The sequence below is a fragment of the Oncorhynchus gorbuscha genome, linkage group LG13 (assembly GCF_021184085.1).
Source record: "Oncorhynchus gorbuscha isolate QuinsamMale2020 ecotype Even-year linkage group LG13, OgorEven_v1.0, whole genome shotgun sequence".
Classification (NCBI taxonomy): domain Eukaryota; kingdom Metazoa; phylum Chordata; class Actinopteri; order Salmoniformes; family Salmonidae; genus Oncorhynchus; species Oncorhynchus gorbuscha.
The window spans coordinates 100,295,159-100,314,525 of NC_060185.1; the positions used below are offsets into that span (position 1 = coordinate 100,295,159).

Below are 19,367 nucleotides of genomic sequence, written 5' to 3' on the forward strand. Positions count from 1 at the left end.
ATTTTAATCCCACTTTGTAACACAATAAAATGTGAAGAAATCTAAGAGGTCTGAATACTTTTGAAAGGCACTGTACATAACATGAACCATCTGAGCTCACTGCTCCAGCTCTGACCTCTAACCCTTGCCCTCTGCTCTCCCCCAGTGCGCCCAGCTTCCAGCCCTGGCACCAGGAGTCCTGACTGGCACAAGGAGTTTGTTACGGAGGCCGACTCTGAGATCCTGGAGCATTCTGGGAAGATGGTGCTGCTGTTTGAGATTCTCCGTATGGCCGAGGAGGTGGAAGACAAAGTGTAAGGAGCTCTGGAGAACGTTGTGTTGAATTGATCAATGCTAAGTGCTTGAATGAAATGCTTCAAAATGGTGGGACTGTTTCCCTGTTTTAAATGTCCTGTTAACATGACAGTCCGGTGGTGTTGACGCGTCTTCTGTCCCCTCATCAGTCTGGTGTTCAGTCAGTCTCTGATCTCTCTGGACCTGATTGAAGACTTCCTGGAGCTGGCTGGCCGAGCCAAAGAGGAGGAGAAACAGTCTCCCTACAAAGGTACTATACTGCCCTGACCTCTACTCCCTGACCCCTATACTCTACCCCCGTAACCTCTACTCCCTGACCGCTACTCCCTGACCCCTGACCTCTACCCCCGTAACCTCTACTCCCTGACCTCTACTACCTCTCTCTCTGTATTGTGATGTAGACTGACTTGGTACTGCCTCCTTCTCATTGAGTATTGTAGACTGACTTGGTACTGCCTCCTTCTCATTGAGTATTGTAGACTGACTTGGTACTGCCTCCTTCTCATTGAGTATTGTAGACTGACTTGGTACTGCCTCCTTCTCATTGAGTATTGTAGACTGACTTGGTACTGCCTCCTTCTCATTGAGTATTGTAGACTGACTTGGTACTGCCTCCTTCTCATTGAGTATTGTAGACTGACTTGGTACTGCAGGTTGCCATTAGCTACTAAAATATGCTTGTAACTTGTTTGATATAAATTCCTTTCATTATGGTGCAGGATCCTGTTTTCTGCAGTAGTACCTGCAGCACTGTGGTCATCCTTACACTTCATGGCTTCAACGAGGGGCTTCACTCCTGGCCCAGACTCTAGTGATTCGTTTTGAAACTAGGCCTGTTCAAGGATTGGTTTGGGAGAAGGCTTGCCTATGGACTACCTAAACTGAAGCTGACAGGAAAGGTCCAACTGTATGATGACTGTAGTCTTTGAAAACTGTCGTCTGACGACACTGTGTGTTTACCTGTGCAGGTGAGGGGAAGTGGTTCCGGAACATAGACTACTACCGCTTGGACGGCTCCACCAATGCCCTGAACCGGAAGAAGTGGGCAGAGGAGTTCAATGACACCAGCAACGTCAGGTAAACGGCACCCGCCTCGCCACTAAACGGCACCCGCCTCGCCACTAAACGGCACCCGTCTCGCCACTAAACGGCACCCGTCTCGCCACTAAACGGCACCCGTCTCGCCACTAAACGGCACCCGTCTCGCCACTAAGCGGCACCCGTCTCGCCACTAAGCGGCACCCGTCTCGCCACTAAGCGGCACCCGTCCTCGCCACCAAGCGGCACCCGTCTCGCCACCAAGCGGCACCCGTCTCGCCACCAAGCGGCACCCGTCTCGCCACCAAGCGGCACCCGTCTCGCCACCAAGCGGCACCCGTCTCGCCACCAAGCGGCACCCGTCTCGCCACCAAGCGGCACCCGTCTCGCCACCAAGCGGCACCCGTCTCGCCACCAAGCGGCACCCGTCTCGCCACCAAGCGGCACCCGTCTCGCCACCAAGCGGCACCCGTCTCGCCACCAAGCGGCACCCGTCTCGCCACCAAGCGGCACCCGTCTCGCCACCAAGCGGCACCCGGCTCGCCACCAAGCGGCACCCGGCTCGCCACCAAGCGGCACCCGGCTCGCCACCAAGCGGCACCCGGCTCGCCACCAAGCGGCACCCGGCTCGCCACTAAACATCAAATCAAATGTATTTATAACCTTCTTACATCAGCTGATGTCACAAAGTGCTGTACAGAAACCCAGACCTAAAACCCCAAACAGCAAGCAATGCAGGTGTAGAAGCACGGTGGCTAGGAAAAACTCTCTAGAAAGGCCAAAACCTAGGAAGAAACCTAGAGAGGAACCAGGCGATGTGGGCTGGCCAGTCCTCTTTTGGCTGTGCCGGGTGGAGATTATAACAGAACATGGCCAAGATGTTCAAATGTTCATAAATGACCAGCATGGTCAAATAATAATAAGGCAGAACAGTTGAAACTGGAGCAGCAGCACGGCCAGGTGGACTGGGGACAGCAAGGAGTCATCATGTCAGGTAGTCCTGGGACATGGTCCTTACGAGAATACTTACCCTCTCTAGGGTATGTGGGACGCGTCCCACCTGGCCACCATCCAGATTGCAGAACACCAAATTCAAATACAGAAATACTCATTATAAAAATTCAGAAAACAAAACATATTTGACAAAGGTTTAATGATGAACTTCTTGTGAATCCAACCACGGTGTCAGATAATAAAAAATTAAAAAAAAGCTTTATGGCAAAAGGCATACCGTACGATTATTTGAGAACATCGCCCAGCAGACAAATCATTACAAACAGTAACCAGCCAAGTAGAGGAGTTACACAAGTCAGAAACAGAGATCAAATTAATCACTTACCTTTGATGATCTTCATATGGTGGCACTCAGAAGACATTAATTTACTCAATAAATGTTCCTTTTGTTCGATTAAGTCCCTCTTTATATCCAAAAACCTCTGTTTTGTTTGCATGTTTTCTTCAGTTACCCACAGGCACAAATGCAGTCAAAACAGGCAGACAAAAAAATCCAAATTGTATCCGTAGAAGTTCATAAAAACATGTCAAACGATGTTTATATTCAATCCTCAGGTTGTTTTAGCCTAAATGATCTATAATATTTCAACCTGATAATAGCGTTGTCAATATAAAACGGTCACGCGCATGAAAAGGCTCTGTGACACGTAAGGGTCCACTCATCCAGACTGGTCTTACTCTCATTTATCAGAATACAAGCCTGAAACAATTTCTAAAGACTGTTGACATCTAGTGGAAGGCATTGGAACTGCAATTTGAGTTCTAAATCAATGGATACTGTAATGGCATTGAATAGAAAACTACAAAACCAAAAAAAACTACTTCCTGAATGGATTTCGCCTGCCAAATCAGTTCTGTTATACTCAGACACTATTTTAACAGTTTAGGAAACTTTAGAGTATTTTCTATCCAAATCTACCAGTTATATGCATATCATATCTTCTGGGCCCGAGTAGCGGGCCCGTTTAATTTGGGCATGCTTTTCATCCAAAATTCTGAATGCTGCCCCTTACCCTAGAGAAGTTAAATTCACACAGGACACCTGATAAGACAGGAGAGTTACATCAGATGTAACAGACTGACCCTTGCCCCCCGACACAGACTATTGCAGCATAGATTCGGGGTCAGGGGCACTGTGGCCCCATCCAAAGATACCCCTGGAAAGTGCCAACCGTGTTGGATAAAACCCACTGAGTCGATGATGGCTCCGAAAGCCTTTTTGGAGTGTGTCTGTGGACTTTTCCATGTGAATATTAAAATCACCAAAAAGTGAATATTATGACTACAAGGTCCAATAGGAATTCATGGAAGGACCACTGGCTATATCATTGTGGAGCTAGGGGAGTTAGAGCCCTGTCTATGTCTGTAGATGAGAGCAGCCCTCCAGCTAGGATGGAGCCCGTCACTCCTCAGCAGGCCAGGCTTGGTCCTGTTTGTGGAGGTGTCCCAGAAACGGCGCCAATTATCTTTGGGAGCGGCGGAAAACCGTTCCCAAACAGAGATTGGAAACGCCCCCCCTAAATGTGAGGAGGAAACGCCCCCCCTAAATGTGAGGAGGAAACGCCCCCTAAATGTGAGGAGGAAACGCCCCCTAAATGTGAGGAGGAAACGCCCCCTAAATGTGAGGAGGAACGCCCCCTAAATGTGAGGAGGAAACGCCCCCTAAATGTGAGGAGGAAACGCCCCCTAAATGTGAGGAGGAAACGCCCCCTAAATGTGAGGAGGAAACGCCCCCTAAATGTGAGGAGGAAACGCCCCCTAAATGTGAGGAGGAAACGCCCCCTAAATGTGAGGAGGAAACGCCCCCTAAATGTGAGGAGGAACGCCCCCTAAATGTGAGGAGGAAACGCCCCCCTAAATGTGAGGAGGAAACGCCCCCTAAATGTGAGGAGGAAACGCCCCCCTAAATGTGAGGAGGAAACGCCCCCCTAAATGTGAGGAGGAAACGCCCCCTAAATGTGAGGAGGAAACGCCCCCTAAATGTGAGGAGGAAACGCCCCCTAAATGTGAGGAGGAAACGCCCCCTAAATGTGAGGCAACGCCCCCCTAAATGTGAGGCAACGCCCCCCCTAAATGTGAGGCAACGCCCCCCCCTAAATGTGAGGCAACGCTCCCCTAAATGTGAGGCAACGCTCCCCCTAAATGTGAGGCAACGCTCCCCCTAAATGTGAGGCAACGCTCCCCCTAAATGTGAGGCAACGCTCCCCCTAAATGTGAGGCAACGCTCCCCCTAAATGTGAGGCAACGCTCCCCCTAAATGTGAGGCAACGCTCCCCCTAAATGTGAGGCAACGCTCCCCTAAATGTGAGGCAACGCTCCCCCTAAATGTGAGGCAACGCTCCCCCTAAATGTGAGGCAACGCTCCCCCTAAATGTGAGGCAACGCTCCCCCTAAATGTGAGGCAACGCTCCCCCTAAATGTGAGGCAACGCTCCCCCCTAAATGTGAGGCAACGCTCCCCCTAAATGTGAGGCAACGCTCCCCTAAATGTGAGGCAACGCTCCCCCTAAATGTGAGGCAACGCTCCCCCTAAATGTGAGGCAACGCTCCCCTAAATGTGAGGCAACGCTCCCCCCTAAATGTGAGGCAACGCTCCCCCTAAATGTGAGGCAACGCTCCCCTAAATGTGAGGCAACGCTCCCCCTAAATGTGAGGCAACGCTCCCCCTAAATGTGAGGCAACGCTCCCCCTAAATGTGAGGCAACGCTCCCCCCTAAATGTGAGGCAACGCTCCCCCTAAATGTGAGGCAACGCTCCCCCTAAATGTGAGGCAACGCTCCCCCTAAATGTGAGGCAACGCTCCCCCTAAATGTGAGGCAACGCTCCCCCTAAATGTGAGGCAACGCTCCCCCTAAATGTGAGGCAACGCTCCCCCCTAAATGTGAGGCAACGCTCCCCCCTAAATGTGAGGCAACGCTCCCCCTAAATGTGAGGCAACGCTCCCCCCTAAATGTGAGGCAACGCTCCCCCCAACGCTAAATGTGAGGCAACGCTCCCCTAAATGTGAGGCAACGCTCCCCCCTAAATGTGTGAGGCAACGCTCCCCTAAATGTGAGGCAACGCTCCCCCCTAAATGTGAGGCAACGCTCCCCTAAATGTGAGGCAACGCTCCCCCTAAATGTGAGGCAACGCTCCCCCCTAAATGTGAGGCAACGCTCCCCCCCCCCTAAATGTGAGGCAACGCTCCCCCCCCTAAATGTGAGGCAACGCTCCCCCCTAAATGTGAGGCAACGCTCCCCTAAATGTGAGGCAACGCTCCCCCCCCTAAATGTGAGGCAACGCTCCCCCCTAAATGTGAGGCAACGCTCCCCCTAAATGTGAGGCAACGCTCCCCCCTAAATGTGAGGCAACGCTCCCCCTAAATGTGAGGCAACGCTCCCCCCTAAATGTGAGGCAACGCTCCCCCCCTAAATGTGAGGCAACGCTCCCCCCTAAATGTGAGGCAACGCTCCCCCCTAAATGTGAGGCAACGCTCCCCCCCCTAAATGTGAGGCAACGCTCCCCCCTAAATGTGAGGAAGAAACGCTCCCCCTAAATGTGAGGAAGAAACGCTCCCCCTAAATGTGAGGAAGAAACGCTCCCCCTAAATGTGAGGAGGAAACGCTCCCCCTAAATGTGAGGAGGAAACGCTCCCCCTAAATGTGAGGAGGAAACGCTCCCCCTAAATGTGAGGAGGAAACGCTCCCCCCTAAATGTGAGGAGGAAACGCTCCCCCCCCTAAATGTGAGGAGGAAACGCTCCCCTAAATGTGAGGAGGAAACGCTCCCCCTAAATGTGAGGAGGAAACGCTCCCCCTAAATGTGAGGAGGAAACGCTCCCCCTAAATGTGAGGAGGAAACGCTCCCCCTAAATGTGAGGAGGAAACGCTCCCCCCTAAATGTGAGGAGGAAACGCTCCCCCTAAATGTGAGGAGGAAACGCTCCCCCTAAATGTGAGGAGGAAACGCTCCCCTAAATGTGAGGAGGAAACGCTCCCCCTAAATGTGAGGAGGAAACGCTCCCCTAAATGTGAGGAGGAAACGCTCCCCCCTAAATGTGAGGAGGAAACGCTCCCCCCTAAATGTGAGGAGGAAACGCCCCCCCCTAAATGTGAGGAGGAAACGCTCCCCCTAAATGTGAGGAGGAAACGCTCCCCCTAAATGTGAGGAGGAAACGCTCCCCCCTAAATGTGAGGAGGAAACGCTCCCCCTAAATGTGAGGAGGAAACGCTCCCCCTAAATGTGAGGAAACCCTCCCCCCCCTAAATGTGAGGAGGAAACCCTCCCCCCCCCCTAAATGTGAGGAGGAAACGCTCCCCCTAAATGTGAGGAGGAAACGCTCCCCCCTAAATGTGAGGAGGAAACGCTCCCCCTAAATGTGAGGAGGAAACGCTCCCCCTAAATGTGAGGAGGAAACGCTCCCCCTCCCCTAAATGTGAGGAAACCCTCCCCCCCTCCCCTAAATGTGAGGAAACCCCGCCCCCTAAATGTGAGGAGGAAACGCTCCCCCTAAATGTGAGGAGGAAACGCAATGACGACCTAGGAGCAGTGGGTTAACTGCCTGTTCAGGGGCAGAATGACAGATTGTACCTTGTCAGCATGGGGATTTGAACTTGCAACCTTTTGGTTACTAGTCCAATGCTCTAACCACTACCCTGCCGCCCCAATATCTCTATACTCTCTACAAACGACACCCGTAGTACAAACATGTTTTTGATAGTCCTGTCCCTTCATAGTTGATATTGTAATGTAGGCATCCTCAATAAGAGGAAGTTGGTTCTATCATCATTGCTCCCTTCTTACTTTCTCCTCCCTCTCTACCTCTCCTCCCTCTCCCACATCTCGCCTCTCTACCTCTCCTCCCTCCCTCTCTACCTCTCCTCCCTCCCTCTCTACCTCTCCTCCCTCCCTCTCTACCTCTCCTCCCTCCCTCTCTACCTCTCCTCCCTCCCTCTCTACCTCTCCTCCCTCCCTCTCTACCTCTCCTCCCTCCCTCTACCTCTCCTCCCTCCCTCTCTACCTCCCTCCCTCCCTCTCTACCTCTCCTCCCTCCCTCTCTACCTCTCCTCCCTCCCTCTCTACCTCTCCTCCCTCCCTCTCTACCTCTCCTCCCTCCCTCTCTACCTCTCCTCCCTCCCTCTCTACCTCTCCTCCCTCCCTCTCTACCTCTCCTCCCTCCCTCTCTACCTCTCCTCCCTCCCTCTCTACCTCTCCTCCCTCCCTCTCTACCTCCTCCCTCCCTCCCTACCTCTCCCTCCCTCCCTCTCTACCCCTCCCCAATCTCTCCTCTACCTCTCCTCCCTCCCTCTCTACCCCTCCCCAATCTCTCCTCTACCTCTCCTCCCTCTACCTCTACCCCTCCCCAATCTCTCCTCTACCTCTCCTCCCTCTACCTCTCCTCCCTCTCTACCTCTCCTCCCTCTCTACCTCTCCTCCCTCTCTCCCTCTCCTCCCTCTCTCCCTCTCCTCCCTCTCTACCTCTCCTCTCTACCTCTCCTCTCTACCTCTCCTCTCTACCTCTCCTCCCTCTACACCTCTCCTCCCTCTCTACCTCTCCTCCCTCTCTACCTCTCCTCTCTACCTCTCCTCCCTCTCTACCTCTCCTCTCTACCTCTCCTCCCTCTACCTCTCCTCTCTACCTCTCCTCTCTACCTCTCCTCCCTCTCTACCTCTCCTCCCTCTCTACCTCTCCTCCCTCTCTACCTCTCCTCCCTCTCTACCTCTCCTCCCTCTCTACCTCTCCTCCCTCTCCTCCCTCTCTCCCTCTGTAGAGGTCGGTTGTTCCTGATCTCGACCAGGGCTGGTTCTCTGGGCATCAACCTGATCGGAGCTAACAGGGTCATCATCTTCGACGCGTCCTGGAACCCGTCGTACGACATCCAGAGTATCTTCAGGCTCTACCGCTTCGGACAGCTCAAGACCTGCTACGTCTACCGATTCCTGGCTCAGGTAACCAGTCAGTCAGACAGCTCAAGACCTGCAACGTCTACCGATTCCTGGCTCAGGTAACCAGTCAGTCAGACAGCCCAAGACCTGCTACGTCTACCGATTCCTGGCTCAGGTAACCAGTCAGTCAGACAGCTCAAGACCTGCTACGTCTACCGATTCCTGGCTCAGGTAACCAGTCAGTCAGACAGCTCAAGACCTGCTACGTCTACCGATTCCTGGCTCCGGTAACCAGTCAGTCAGACAGCTCAAGACCTGCTACGTCTACCAATTCCTGGGTCAGGTAACCAGTCAGTCAACCAGTCAGTCAGTCAACCAGTCAGTCAACCGATTCCTGGCTCAGGTAACCAGTCAGTCAGCCAGCCAGCCAGTCAAGTCAGCCAGCCAACCAGCCAGTCAGTCAGCCAGCCAACCAGCCAGTTAGCCAGCCAACCAGCCAGTTAGCCAGCCAACCAGCCAGTTAGCCAGTCAACCAGCCAGTTAGCCAGTCAACCAGTCAGTTAGCCAGTCAGTTAGCCAGTCAGTTAGCCAGTCAGTTAGACAGTCAGTTAGCCAGTCAGTTAGCCAGTCAGTTAGCCAGTCAGTTAGCCAGTCAACCAGCCAGTCAACCAGCCAGTCAACCAGCCAGTCAACCAGCCAGTTAGCCAGTCAGTTAGCCAGTCAGTTAGCCAGTCAACCAGCCAGTCAACCAGCCAGTCAAGTCAGCCAGTCGATCACATAATACTCAGCAGAGTTCAGACTAAAATCAGGACAACGAAGGAGGTGCATTGTAGTGGCATATTTAGCAAAACAGAAGCTGACATGTTTGAGTGATCTGAGGGAAATATGTATCTCTAATATGGTCATACATTGGGCAGGAGGTTAGGAAGTGAAGCTCAGTTTCCACCTCATTTTGTGGGCAGTGAACACATAGCCTGTCTTCTCTTGAGAGCCATGTCTGCCTACGGCGGCCTTTCTCAATAGCAAGGCTATGCTCACTGAGTCTGTACATAGTCAAAGCTTTCCTTAAGTTTGGGTCAGTCACCTTGGTCAGGTATTCTGCCACTGTGTACTCTCTGTTTAGGGTCAGTCACCTTGGTCAGGTATTCTGCCACTGTGTACTCTCTGTTTAGGGTCAGTCACAGTGGTCAGGTATTCTGCCACTTTATTCTCTGTTTAGGGTCAGTCACAGTGGTCAGGTATTCTGCCACTGTGTTCTCTCTGTTTAGGGTCAGTCACAGTGGTCAGGTATTCTGCCACTTTATTCTCTGTTTAGGGTCAGTCACAGTGGTCAGGTATTCTGCCACTGTGTTCTCTCTGTTTAGGGTCAGTCACAGTGGTCAGGTATTCTGCCACTTTATTCTCTGTTTAGGGCCAAATAGCATTCTAGTTTGCTCAGTTTTTTTGGTAATACTTTCCAATGTATCAAGTAATAATCTTTTTGTTTTGTCATCATTTGGTTGGGTCTAGTCGAAAGTTTACATACACTTAGGTTGGAGTCATTAACTTGTTTTTCAACCACTCCACAAATATCTTGTTAACAAACTATAGTTTTGGCAAGTCGGTTAGGACATCTACTTTGTGCATGATACAAGTCATTTTTCAGTCATGTTTACAGACAGACTATTTAACTTATAATTCACTGGATCACAATTCCAGTGGGTCAGATGTTTACATACATTAAGTTGAATGTGCCTTTAAAACAGCTCAGAAAATTCCAGAAAATGAATTCATGGCTTTAAAAACTTCTGATTGGCTAATTGACATAATTTGAGTCAATTGGAAATGTACCTGTGGATGTATTTCAAGGCCTTTCTTCAATCTCGGTGCCTCTTTGCTTGACATGGGAAAATCAAAAGAAATCAGCCCAGACAATTATAGAGCTCTACAAGTCTGGTTCATCCTTGGGATACATTTCCAAATGCCTGAAGGCACCATGTTCATCTGTCCAAACAATAGTACGCAAGTAAAAACACCATGAGACCACGCAGGTGCTTTGCTGCAGGAGGGACTGGTGCACTTCACAAAATAGATGACCTCACGAGGAACGAAAATTATGTGGATATATTGAAGAAACATCTCAATACATCTCAAGTTAAAGCTTGGTCGTAAATGGGTCTTCCAAATGGACAACGACCCCAAGCATACTTCCAAAGTTGTGTCAAAATGGCTTAAAGACAACAGTCAATGTATTGAAGTGGCCATCACAAAGCCCTGACCTCAATCCTATAGAAAGTTTGTGGGCAGAACTGAAAAGGCGTGTGCGAGCAAGGAGGCCTACAAACCTGACTCGGTTACACCAGCTCTGTCAGGAGGAATGGGACAAAAAACTTATTGTGGGAAACTTGTGGAAGGCTATCTGAAATGTTTGACCCAAGTTAAACAATTTAAAGGCCATTCTACCAAATACTAATTGAGTGTATGTAAACTTCTGACCCACTGGGAATGTGATGAAAGAAATAAAAGTTGAAATAAATCATTTTCTCTACTATTATTCTGACATTTCACATTCTTAAAATAAAGTGGTGATCCTAACTGACCTAAGACATGCTATTTTTACTAGAATTAAATGTCAGGAATTGTGAAACTGAGTTTAAATGTATTTGACTGAGGTGTATGTAAACTTCCGACTTCAACTGTATATGTTGAAGAGGTTGGGCATTAAGTTGCATCCCTGTCTCACCCCACGGGAGAAAGAAGTGGAGTTTTTTGGCCATTTTTAAATTTTGTGTACATGGATTTTATGTTATTTATGCATCACCACTTTCCATGAATTTAAAAACCCACAAACCCAGATGTCAAATTGTGAGTTGAACGCTTTTTTTGAAATCAACAAAGACATGAAGACTCTGTTTTGTTGTTTTTCTCAAATAGGGTGAATACGTACGTAATTTGGTAAAAAAGCCTTTTTGACATCAGTACATTGTAATTTCCGAGTTAACCTCTCTGGGATATGTGGGATGGTAGCGTCCCTCCTCACCAACAGCCAGTGACAGTGCAGGGCGCCAAATTCAAAACAACAAGAATCTCATAATTAAAATTCCACCAAGCCACAGAAAAAGACTGCCAGTTTTCCAGCCAAAGAGAAGAGTCACAAAAAGCAGAAATTATAATTAAATTATAATGAATTAATTAATTATAGATACACTTCTCCTTAATGCAACCGCTGTGCCAGATTGTTTTTTAAATATGGATGCATATATATATATAACATGCAATAATCTGAGTACGGCGCTCGGAGACCAAACCAGCCAAAGAGATATCCGCCATGTTGCACAGTCAACATTAGTCAGAAATGGCATTATAAACATTCACTTACCTTCAGAATGCACTCCCAGGAATACACAATCAATTTTTGATGAAGTTCATCATTCATGTCCGAATACCTCCTTTTTGTTAGGGTGTTTGGTAAACAAATCCAAACGCACATGCAAGTCCAGCCGAAAGGTCAGACGAAAAGTCCAAAAAGTTATATTACAGTTCGTAGAAGCATGTCAAACGAAGTATAGAATCAATCTGTAGGATGTTTTTATCATAAATCTTCAATAATGTTCCAACCGGAGAATTCCTTTGTCTGTAGAAAAGCAATGGACCGCAAACTAACTCTCACATGATCACGAGCTCGTGGCCCTCTGCCAGATACCTGGCTCAATCCCCCCTCCTTCACAGTAGAAGCATCAAACAAGGTTCTAAAGACTGTTGACATCTAGTGGAAGCCTTAGGAAGTGCAGTATGACCCCATTTTCACTGTATATTGGAATGACAATGAGTTGAAAAACTACAAACCTCAGATTTCCCACTTCCTGGTTGGATTTTTCTCAGGTTTTTGCCTGCCAAAGGAGTTCTGTTATACTCAGACATCAGTCAAACAGTTTTAGAAACTTCAGGGTGTTTTCTATCCAAATCTACTAATAATACTAATTATTTTCATATTCTAGCTTTTATGAGTAGCAGGTAGTTTACTCTGGGCACCTTATTCATCCAAGCTACTCAATACTGCCCTCCAGTCACCAAGAAGTTAATGATAATGCAGAGGATTTTCCCAAGGTTGCTGTTGATGCATATCCCACGGTAGTTTTTAGGGTCAAATTTGTCTCCACTTTTGTGGATTGGGGTGATCAGTCCTTGGTTCCAAATTTTGGGGAAGATGCCAGAGCTAAGGGTGATGTTAGAGTTTTAGTATAGCCAATTAATATAAAAAATAGTGAATTAGAAATTGTGGTCTGTATATTTTATCACTTCATTGAGGATACCATCAACACCACAGGCCTTTTTGGGTTGTAGGGTTTTTATTTTGTCCTCTAGTTCATTGGTAATTGGAGAATCCAGTGGGTTCTGGAATCCAGTTTGTTCTGGAATCCAGTGGGTTCTAGAATCCAGTTTGTTCTGGAATCCAGTGGGTTCTGGTCTTTAATAGTTGATTCTAAGAATTGTATTTGATCATGTATATGTTTTGGCTGTTTGTTCTTTGTTATAGAGACAAAAGGATTGGAGAAGTGGTTTACCCATACATCTCCATTTTGGATAGATAATTATTCGTTTTGTCTGTTTAGCGTTTTGCAATCTTCCCAGAAGTCGTTTGAGTCTTTGAATTCCTCAATTACATTGAGCTGATTTCTGATGTGCTGTTCCCTCGTTTTCTGTAGTGTATTTCTGTCCCCTTAGTGAAGGCTTTCTGAGAAAACCCAGGTTTTCTGAGGCTCTGTTTTTGGCAGATTTCTCGATTTCTTTCTTGGGTTTTTGCATTCTTCATCAACCCATTTGGTCATTGTTAATTTTCTTCGCTTTTTTGGTTGACATTTTTATATTTGAAGCTGAGAGGTCAAATATACTGTTTAGGTTTTCTATTGCCAAGTTTACACCTTCACTATTACAGTGGAACGTTTTGTCCGTGAAGTTGTCTAAAAGGGATTGAATGTGTTGTTGCCTAATAATTGTTTTTTGGTAGATTTCCACACTACTTTCCTTCCATCTATAGCATTTCTTAATAATATTCAGTTCCTTTGGCTTTGATGCCTCATGATTGAGTATTTCTCTGTTCAAGTAGACTGTGATTTTGCTGTGATCTGATGGACAATGGACTCACTGTGAACTCTGAGAGACTCTGGGTTGAGGTCAGTGATAAAGTAGTCTACAGTACTACTGCCAAGAGATGAGCTATCGGTGTACCTACCGTAGGAGTCCCCTCGAAGCCTAACATTGTCTATGTACATACCCAGCATGCAACAGAGCTATAGGTGTACCTACCGTAGGAGTCCCCTCGAAGCCTATCATTGACTATGTACATACCCAGCATGCAACAGAGCTGCAGGAGTTGTGACCCGTTTTTGTTGGTTATGTTGTCATAGTTGTGTCTAGGGGGGCATATGGGGGAGGGAATGTTGTCACCTCCAGGTAGGTGTTTGTCCCCCTGTGTGCTGAGGGTGTCAGGTTCTGGTCCGGTTCTGTCATTTAGGTCGCCACAGACTAGTACATGTCCCTGGGCCTGGAAATGGTTGACCTCCCCCTCTAGGATGCAGAATATGTCTTCATTAAAATATGGGGATTCTAGTGGGGGATATAGGTAGCACACAGGATACAGCAGGATTCTAGTGGGGGGATATAGGTAGCACACAGGATACAGCAGGATTCTAGTGGGGGATATAGGTAGCACACAGGATACAGCAGGATTCTAGTGGGGGATATAGGTAGCACACAGGATACAGCAGGATTCTAGTGGGGGATATAGGTAGCACACAGGATACAGCAGGATTCTAGTGGGGGATATAGGGGATTCTAGTGGGGGATATCTATTGGGGGATATAGGGGATTCTAGTGGGGGGATATAGGGGATTCTAGTGGGGGATATAGGTGGCACACAGGATACAGCAGGATTCTAGTGGGGGATATAGGTGGCACACAGGATACAGCAGGATTCTAGTGGGGGGATATAGGAGATTCTAGTGGGGGGATATAGGGGATTCTATTGGGGGATATAGGGATTCTAGTGGGGGATATAGGGGATTCTATTGGGGGATATAGGGGATTCTAGTGGGGGGATATAGGGGATTCTAGTGGGGGATATAGGTGGCACACAGGATACAGCAGGATTCTAGTGGGGGGATATAGGAGATTCTAGTGGGGGGATATAGGGGATTCTAGTGGGGGGATATAGGAGATTCTAGTGGGGGGATATAGGGGATTCTAGTGGGGGGATATAGGTAGCACACAGGAGGACATTTTACTCTGTTAAGATCATTTCCTTATGAATTTCTATACAAATGTAAAATGTTCCTGTTTTGATTAATTGAATAGTGTGTTAGGTCTTATCTACATTTACATTTAAGTAATTTAGCAGACGATTAACATACCCCCTGAGTCCCTTCCCTGTTTAACACCTGGTAGTGTGGTGGATGGGACTACCAGCTCTCTGTAACCTAGAGGACAACCAGTAGGTCCGTCTCCTCTATACCACCCAACTGGTAGTTTGGTGGATGGGACTACCAGCTCTCTGTAACCTAGAGGACAACCAGTGGGTCCATCTCCTCTATACCACCCACCTGGTAGTGTGGTGGATGGGACTACCAGCTCTCTGTAACCTAGAGGGCAACCAGTGGGTCCGTCTCCTCTATACCACCCACCTGGTAGTGTGGTGGATGGGACTACCAGCTCTCTGTAACCTAGAGGACAACCAGTGGGTCCATCTCCTCTATACCACCCACCTGGTAGTGTGGTGGATGGGACTACCAGCTCTCTGTAACCTAGAGGACAACCAGTGGGTCCATCTCCTCTATACCACCCACCTGGTAGTGTGGTGGATGGGACTACCAGCTCTCTGTAACCTAGAGGACAACCAGTGGGTCCATCTCCTCTATACCACCCACCTGGTAGTGTGGTGGATGGGACTACCAGCTCTCTGTAACCTAGAGGACAACCAGTGGGTCCATCTCCTCTATACCACCCACCTGGTAGTGTGGTGGATGGGACTACCAGCTCTCTGTAACCTAGAGGACAACCAGTGGGTCCATCTCCTCTATACCACCCACCTGGTAGTGTGGTGGATGGGACTACCAGCTCTCTGTAACCTAGAGGGCAACCAGTGGGTCCATCTCCTCTATACCACCCACCTGGTAGTGTGGTGGATGGGACTACCAGCTCTCTGTAACCTAGAGGACAACCAGTGGGTCCATCTCCTCTATACCACCCACCTGGTAGTGTGGTGGATGGGACTACCAGCTCTCTGTAACCTAGAGGACAACCAGTGGGTACATCTCCTCTATACCATGTTTCTTGTAGGATGACAATGTCTGTATTCCTGATTTCTTTGATGAAGTCCAGGTCCTGCTCTTTAGGCCAAAGGCAGATGACCTCAGGCCTGGGATATTCCAGGATGAGATAGTGAAGGCTTTGTGTTCCATAAAGTGTCCAATGTTGTTGGTCGTGTGGTTTGGCCTCAGACCAGTAAGTGTCAGCAGATCCTGCTGAGCATCTGGTACTTGCCATTGGCCTGGGCGAGTGTAAGAGTGGGGGTTGGGCCTGTTTGTCTGCTCACGGCCTGGGTGGATGTGTGAATTTCATGTTGAGACCCTCTTTGCGGGAGTGGGCGACATGGGGTGGGCAGTAGGGGCATAGGTCTGATCTGAGGGGTCCTATATGTGGGCATGGTTAGTTGGGGTGGAGTCGTGGGTCCCGCTACTTGTAGAGGTGGACCTGGTTGTAAAGTTCAAGTCCAGGGTGGAGTGGTGGACCAGGAAAATGTTTGGTTTTGAGGCACAGGAAATACTTTCCTTTACCCTGTGTATTCTTTTCAAATGTATTTAACTAGGCAAGTCAGTTAACAACAAACCTGTCCTCTGACCTGTCCTCTTCCCCTCTCAGGGTACTATAGATGTAAACCTGTCCTCTTCCCCTCTCAGGGTACTATAGATTTAAACCTGTCCTCTTCCCCTCTCAGGGTACTATAGATGTAAACCTGTCCTCTGACCTGTCCTATTCTCCTCTCAGGGTACTATAGATGTAAACCTGTCCTCTGACCTGTCCTATTCTCCTCTCAGGGTACTATAGATGTAAACCTGTCCTCTGACCTGTCCTATTCTCCTCTCAGGGTACTATAGATGTAAACCTGTCCTCTGACCTGTCATCTTCCCCTCTCATGGTACTATAGATGTAAACCTGTTCTATTCTCCTCTCAGGGTACTATAGATGTAAACCTGTCCTCTTCCCCTCTCAGGGTACTATAGATGTAAACCTGTCCTCTTCCCCTCTCAGGGTACTATAGATGTAAACCTGTCCTCTTCCCCTCTCAGGGTACTATAGATATAAACCTGTCCTCTTCCCCTCTCAGGGTACTATAGATGTAAACCTGTCCTCTTCCCCTCTCAGGGTTCTATAGATGTAAACCTGTCCTGTTCCCCTCTCAGGGTACTATAGCTGTAAACCTGTCCTCTTTCCCTCTCAGGGTACTATAGATGTAAACCTGTCCTCTTTCCCTCTCAGGGTGCTATAGATGTAAACCTGTCCTCTTTCCCTCTCAGGGTACTATAGATGTAAACCTGTCCTCTTCCCCTCTCAGGGTACTATAGATGTAAACCTGTCCTCTGACCTGTCCTCTTTCCCTCTCAGGGTACTATAGATGTAAACCTGTCCTCTGAACTGTCCTCTTTCCCTCTCAGGGTGCTATAGATGTAAACCTGTCCTCTGGCCTGTCCTCTTTCCCTCTCAGGGTACTATAGATGTAAACCTGTCCTCTTCCCCTCTCAGGGTACTATAGATGTAAACCTGTCCTCTGACCTGTCCTCTTCCCCTCTCAGGGTACTATAGATGTAAACTTGTCCTCTGACCTGTCCTCTTCCCCTCTCAGGGTACTATACATGTAAACCTGTCCTCTTCCCCTCTCAGGGTACTATAGATATAAACCTGTCCTCTGACCTGTCCTCTTCCCCTCTCAGGGTACTATAGATATAAACCTGTCCTCTGACCTGTCCTCTTCCCCTCTCAGGGTACTATAGATGTAAACCTGTCCTCTTCCCCTCTCAGGGTACTATAGATGTAAACCTGTCCTCTGACCTGTCCTCTTCCCCTCTCAGGGTACTATAGATGTAAACCTGTCCTCTGACCTGTCCTCTTCCCCTCTCAGGGTACTATACATGTAAACCTGTCCTCTTTCCCTCTCAGGGTACTATAGATGTAAACCTGTCCTCTTTCCCTCTCAGGGTACTATAGATGTAAACCTGTCCTCTTTCCCTCTCAGGGTACTATAGATGTAAACCTGTCCTCTTTCCCTCTCAGGGTACTATAGATGTAAACCTGTCCTCTTCTCCTCTCAGGGTACTATAGATGTAAACCTGTCCTCTTCCCCTCTCAGGGTACTATAGATGTAAACCTGTCCTCTTCCCCTCTCAGGGTACTATAGATGTAAACCTGTCCTCTTTCCCTCTCAGGGTACTATAGATGTAAACCTGTCCTCTTCCCCTCTCAGGGTACTATAGATGTAAACCTGTCCTCTGACCTGTCCTCTTTCCCTCTCAGGGTACTATAGATGTAAACCTGTCCTCTGACCTGTCCTCTTTCCCTCTCAGGGTGCTATAGATGTAAACCTGTCCTCTGGCCTGTCCTCTTTCCCTCTCAGGGTACTATAGATGTAAACCTGTCCTCTTCCCCTCTCAGGGTGCTATAGATGTAAACCTGTCCTCTTCCCCTCTCAGGGTACTATAGATGTAAACCTGTCCTCTGACCTGTCCTCTTTCCCTCTCAGGGTACTATAGATATAAACCTGTCCTCTGACCTGTCCTCTTCCCCTCTCAGGGTACTATAGATATAAACCTGTCCTCTGACCTGTCCTCTTCCCCTCTCAGGGTACTATAGATGTAAACCTGTCCTCTTCCCTCTCAGGGTACTATAGATGTAAACCTGTCCTCTGACCTGTCCTCTTCCCCTCTCAGGGTACTATAGATGTAAACCTGTCCTCTGACCTGTCCTCTTCCCCTCTCAGGGTACTATGGAAGAGAAGATCTATGACCGCCAGGTGGCTAAACAGTCTCTATCCTTCAGAGTGGTGGATCAACAGCAGATAGAGAGACATTTCACCATGAATGAGCTGACGGAGCTCTACGCCTTTGAACCTGACCTTCTGGATGATCCCACTGGCAAGAAGAGCAAGAGGACCACTCCTATGCTGCCAAAGGTACTGAGGCTGGATGGGATGGCTGGGGGGGGTATAATCTCTCTAGGACAGGCGTGGGTAACATAGATGTATGTCAACTCTGTCCCAGGACGATGGGATGTGACTAATAACGAGGAACCATTGTCACTGGTTATTTGGAGAAATCATGGTTTTGCACACTCTCATAAATCTGTGTAGTGGAGGGAACATGCAGCCCATCTGGCCCCCTGCTCACCGAGCCCCTGCAGAGGAGCAGGTCCAACCCTCGTTACTGTGTTTAAACCCTCTCATTATAGACACACCGCAATATCCTTCACTGGAACAACGATGAACCAAATAACCTTTAAATGCCAAGATGCTCTCTGTTAACCTGCTCCCTCTCTCTCTCTCTGTGTGTGTGTGTGTGTGTGTGTGTGTGTGTGGGGGGGGGGTTAGTGTGCAGCCAGCTGCCTTTGATCTTTAGAGATGTCATAAACCCTGTTGTTTATCCCTCCCTCGGTCTGTCCGGCCTGCGTCCACCCTCCAGCTCTCTCTGTTCCATTGTTTCCTCTCCTCCCATGGGTGCAGGTGCTGTGTGACAGGCTGGTTTGGCCCCCGAGGGCCCCACCATGCCGTTTAATGATCTCAGCACAGCCTTTAGAGAGGCTGTCTAACAGCACAACACAGCTGCTCTGGCATTCATCTGTTTACTGCCTTTTACCAAGTAGATGGATGAGTCTGTTGGAGTGATGGATGAATCCGTTGGAGAGGAGAGAGATGGATGAATCAGTTGGAGAGATGGATGAATCAGTTGGAGAGATGGATGAATCAGTTGGAGAGATGGATGAATCAGTTGGAGAGGAGAGAGATGGATGAATCCGTTGGAGAGGAGAGAGATGGATGAATCCGTTGGAGAGGAGAGAGATGGATGAATCCGTTGGAGAGGAGAGAGATGGATGAATCCGTTGGAGAGGAGAGAGATGGATGAATCCGTTGGAGA

At 48.5% G+C, this 19,367-nt stretch overlaps 1 protein-coding gene across 1 annotated transcript in view; it reads left to right on the top strand.

Annotated features, from left to right (window-relative positions):
• LOC123992407 (transcriptional regulator ATRX-like) overlaps positions 1 to 19,367 on the top strand; it is a 109,519-nt gene that overhangs the window by 72,370 nt on the left and 17,782 nt on the right. The window contains 5 exon segments of the mRNA XM_046293548.1: positions 146 to 293; positions 444 to 544; positions 1,263 to 1,371; positions 8,094 to 8,271; positions 18,218 to 18,409. Of these exon segments, the coding sequence (XP_046149504.1) occupies positions 146 to 293; positions 444 to 544; positions 1,263 to 1,371; positions 8,094 to 8,271; positions 18,218 to 18,409 (728 nt within the window).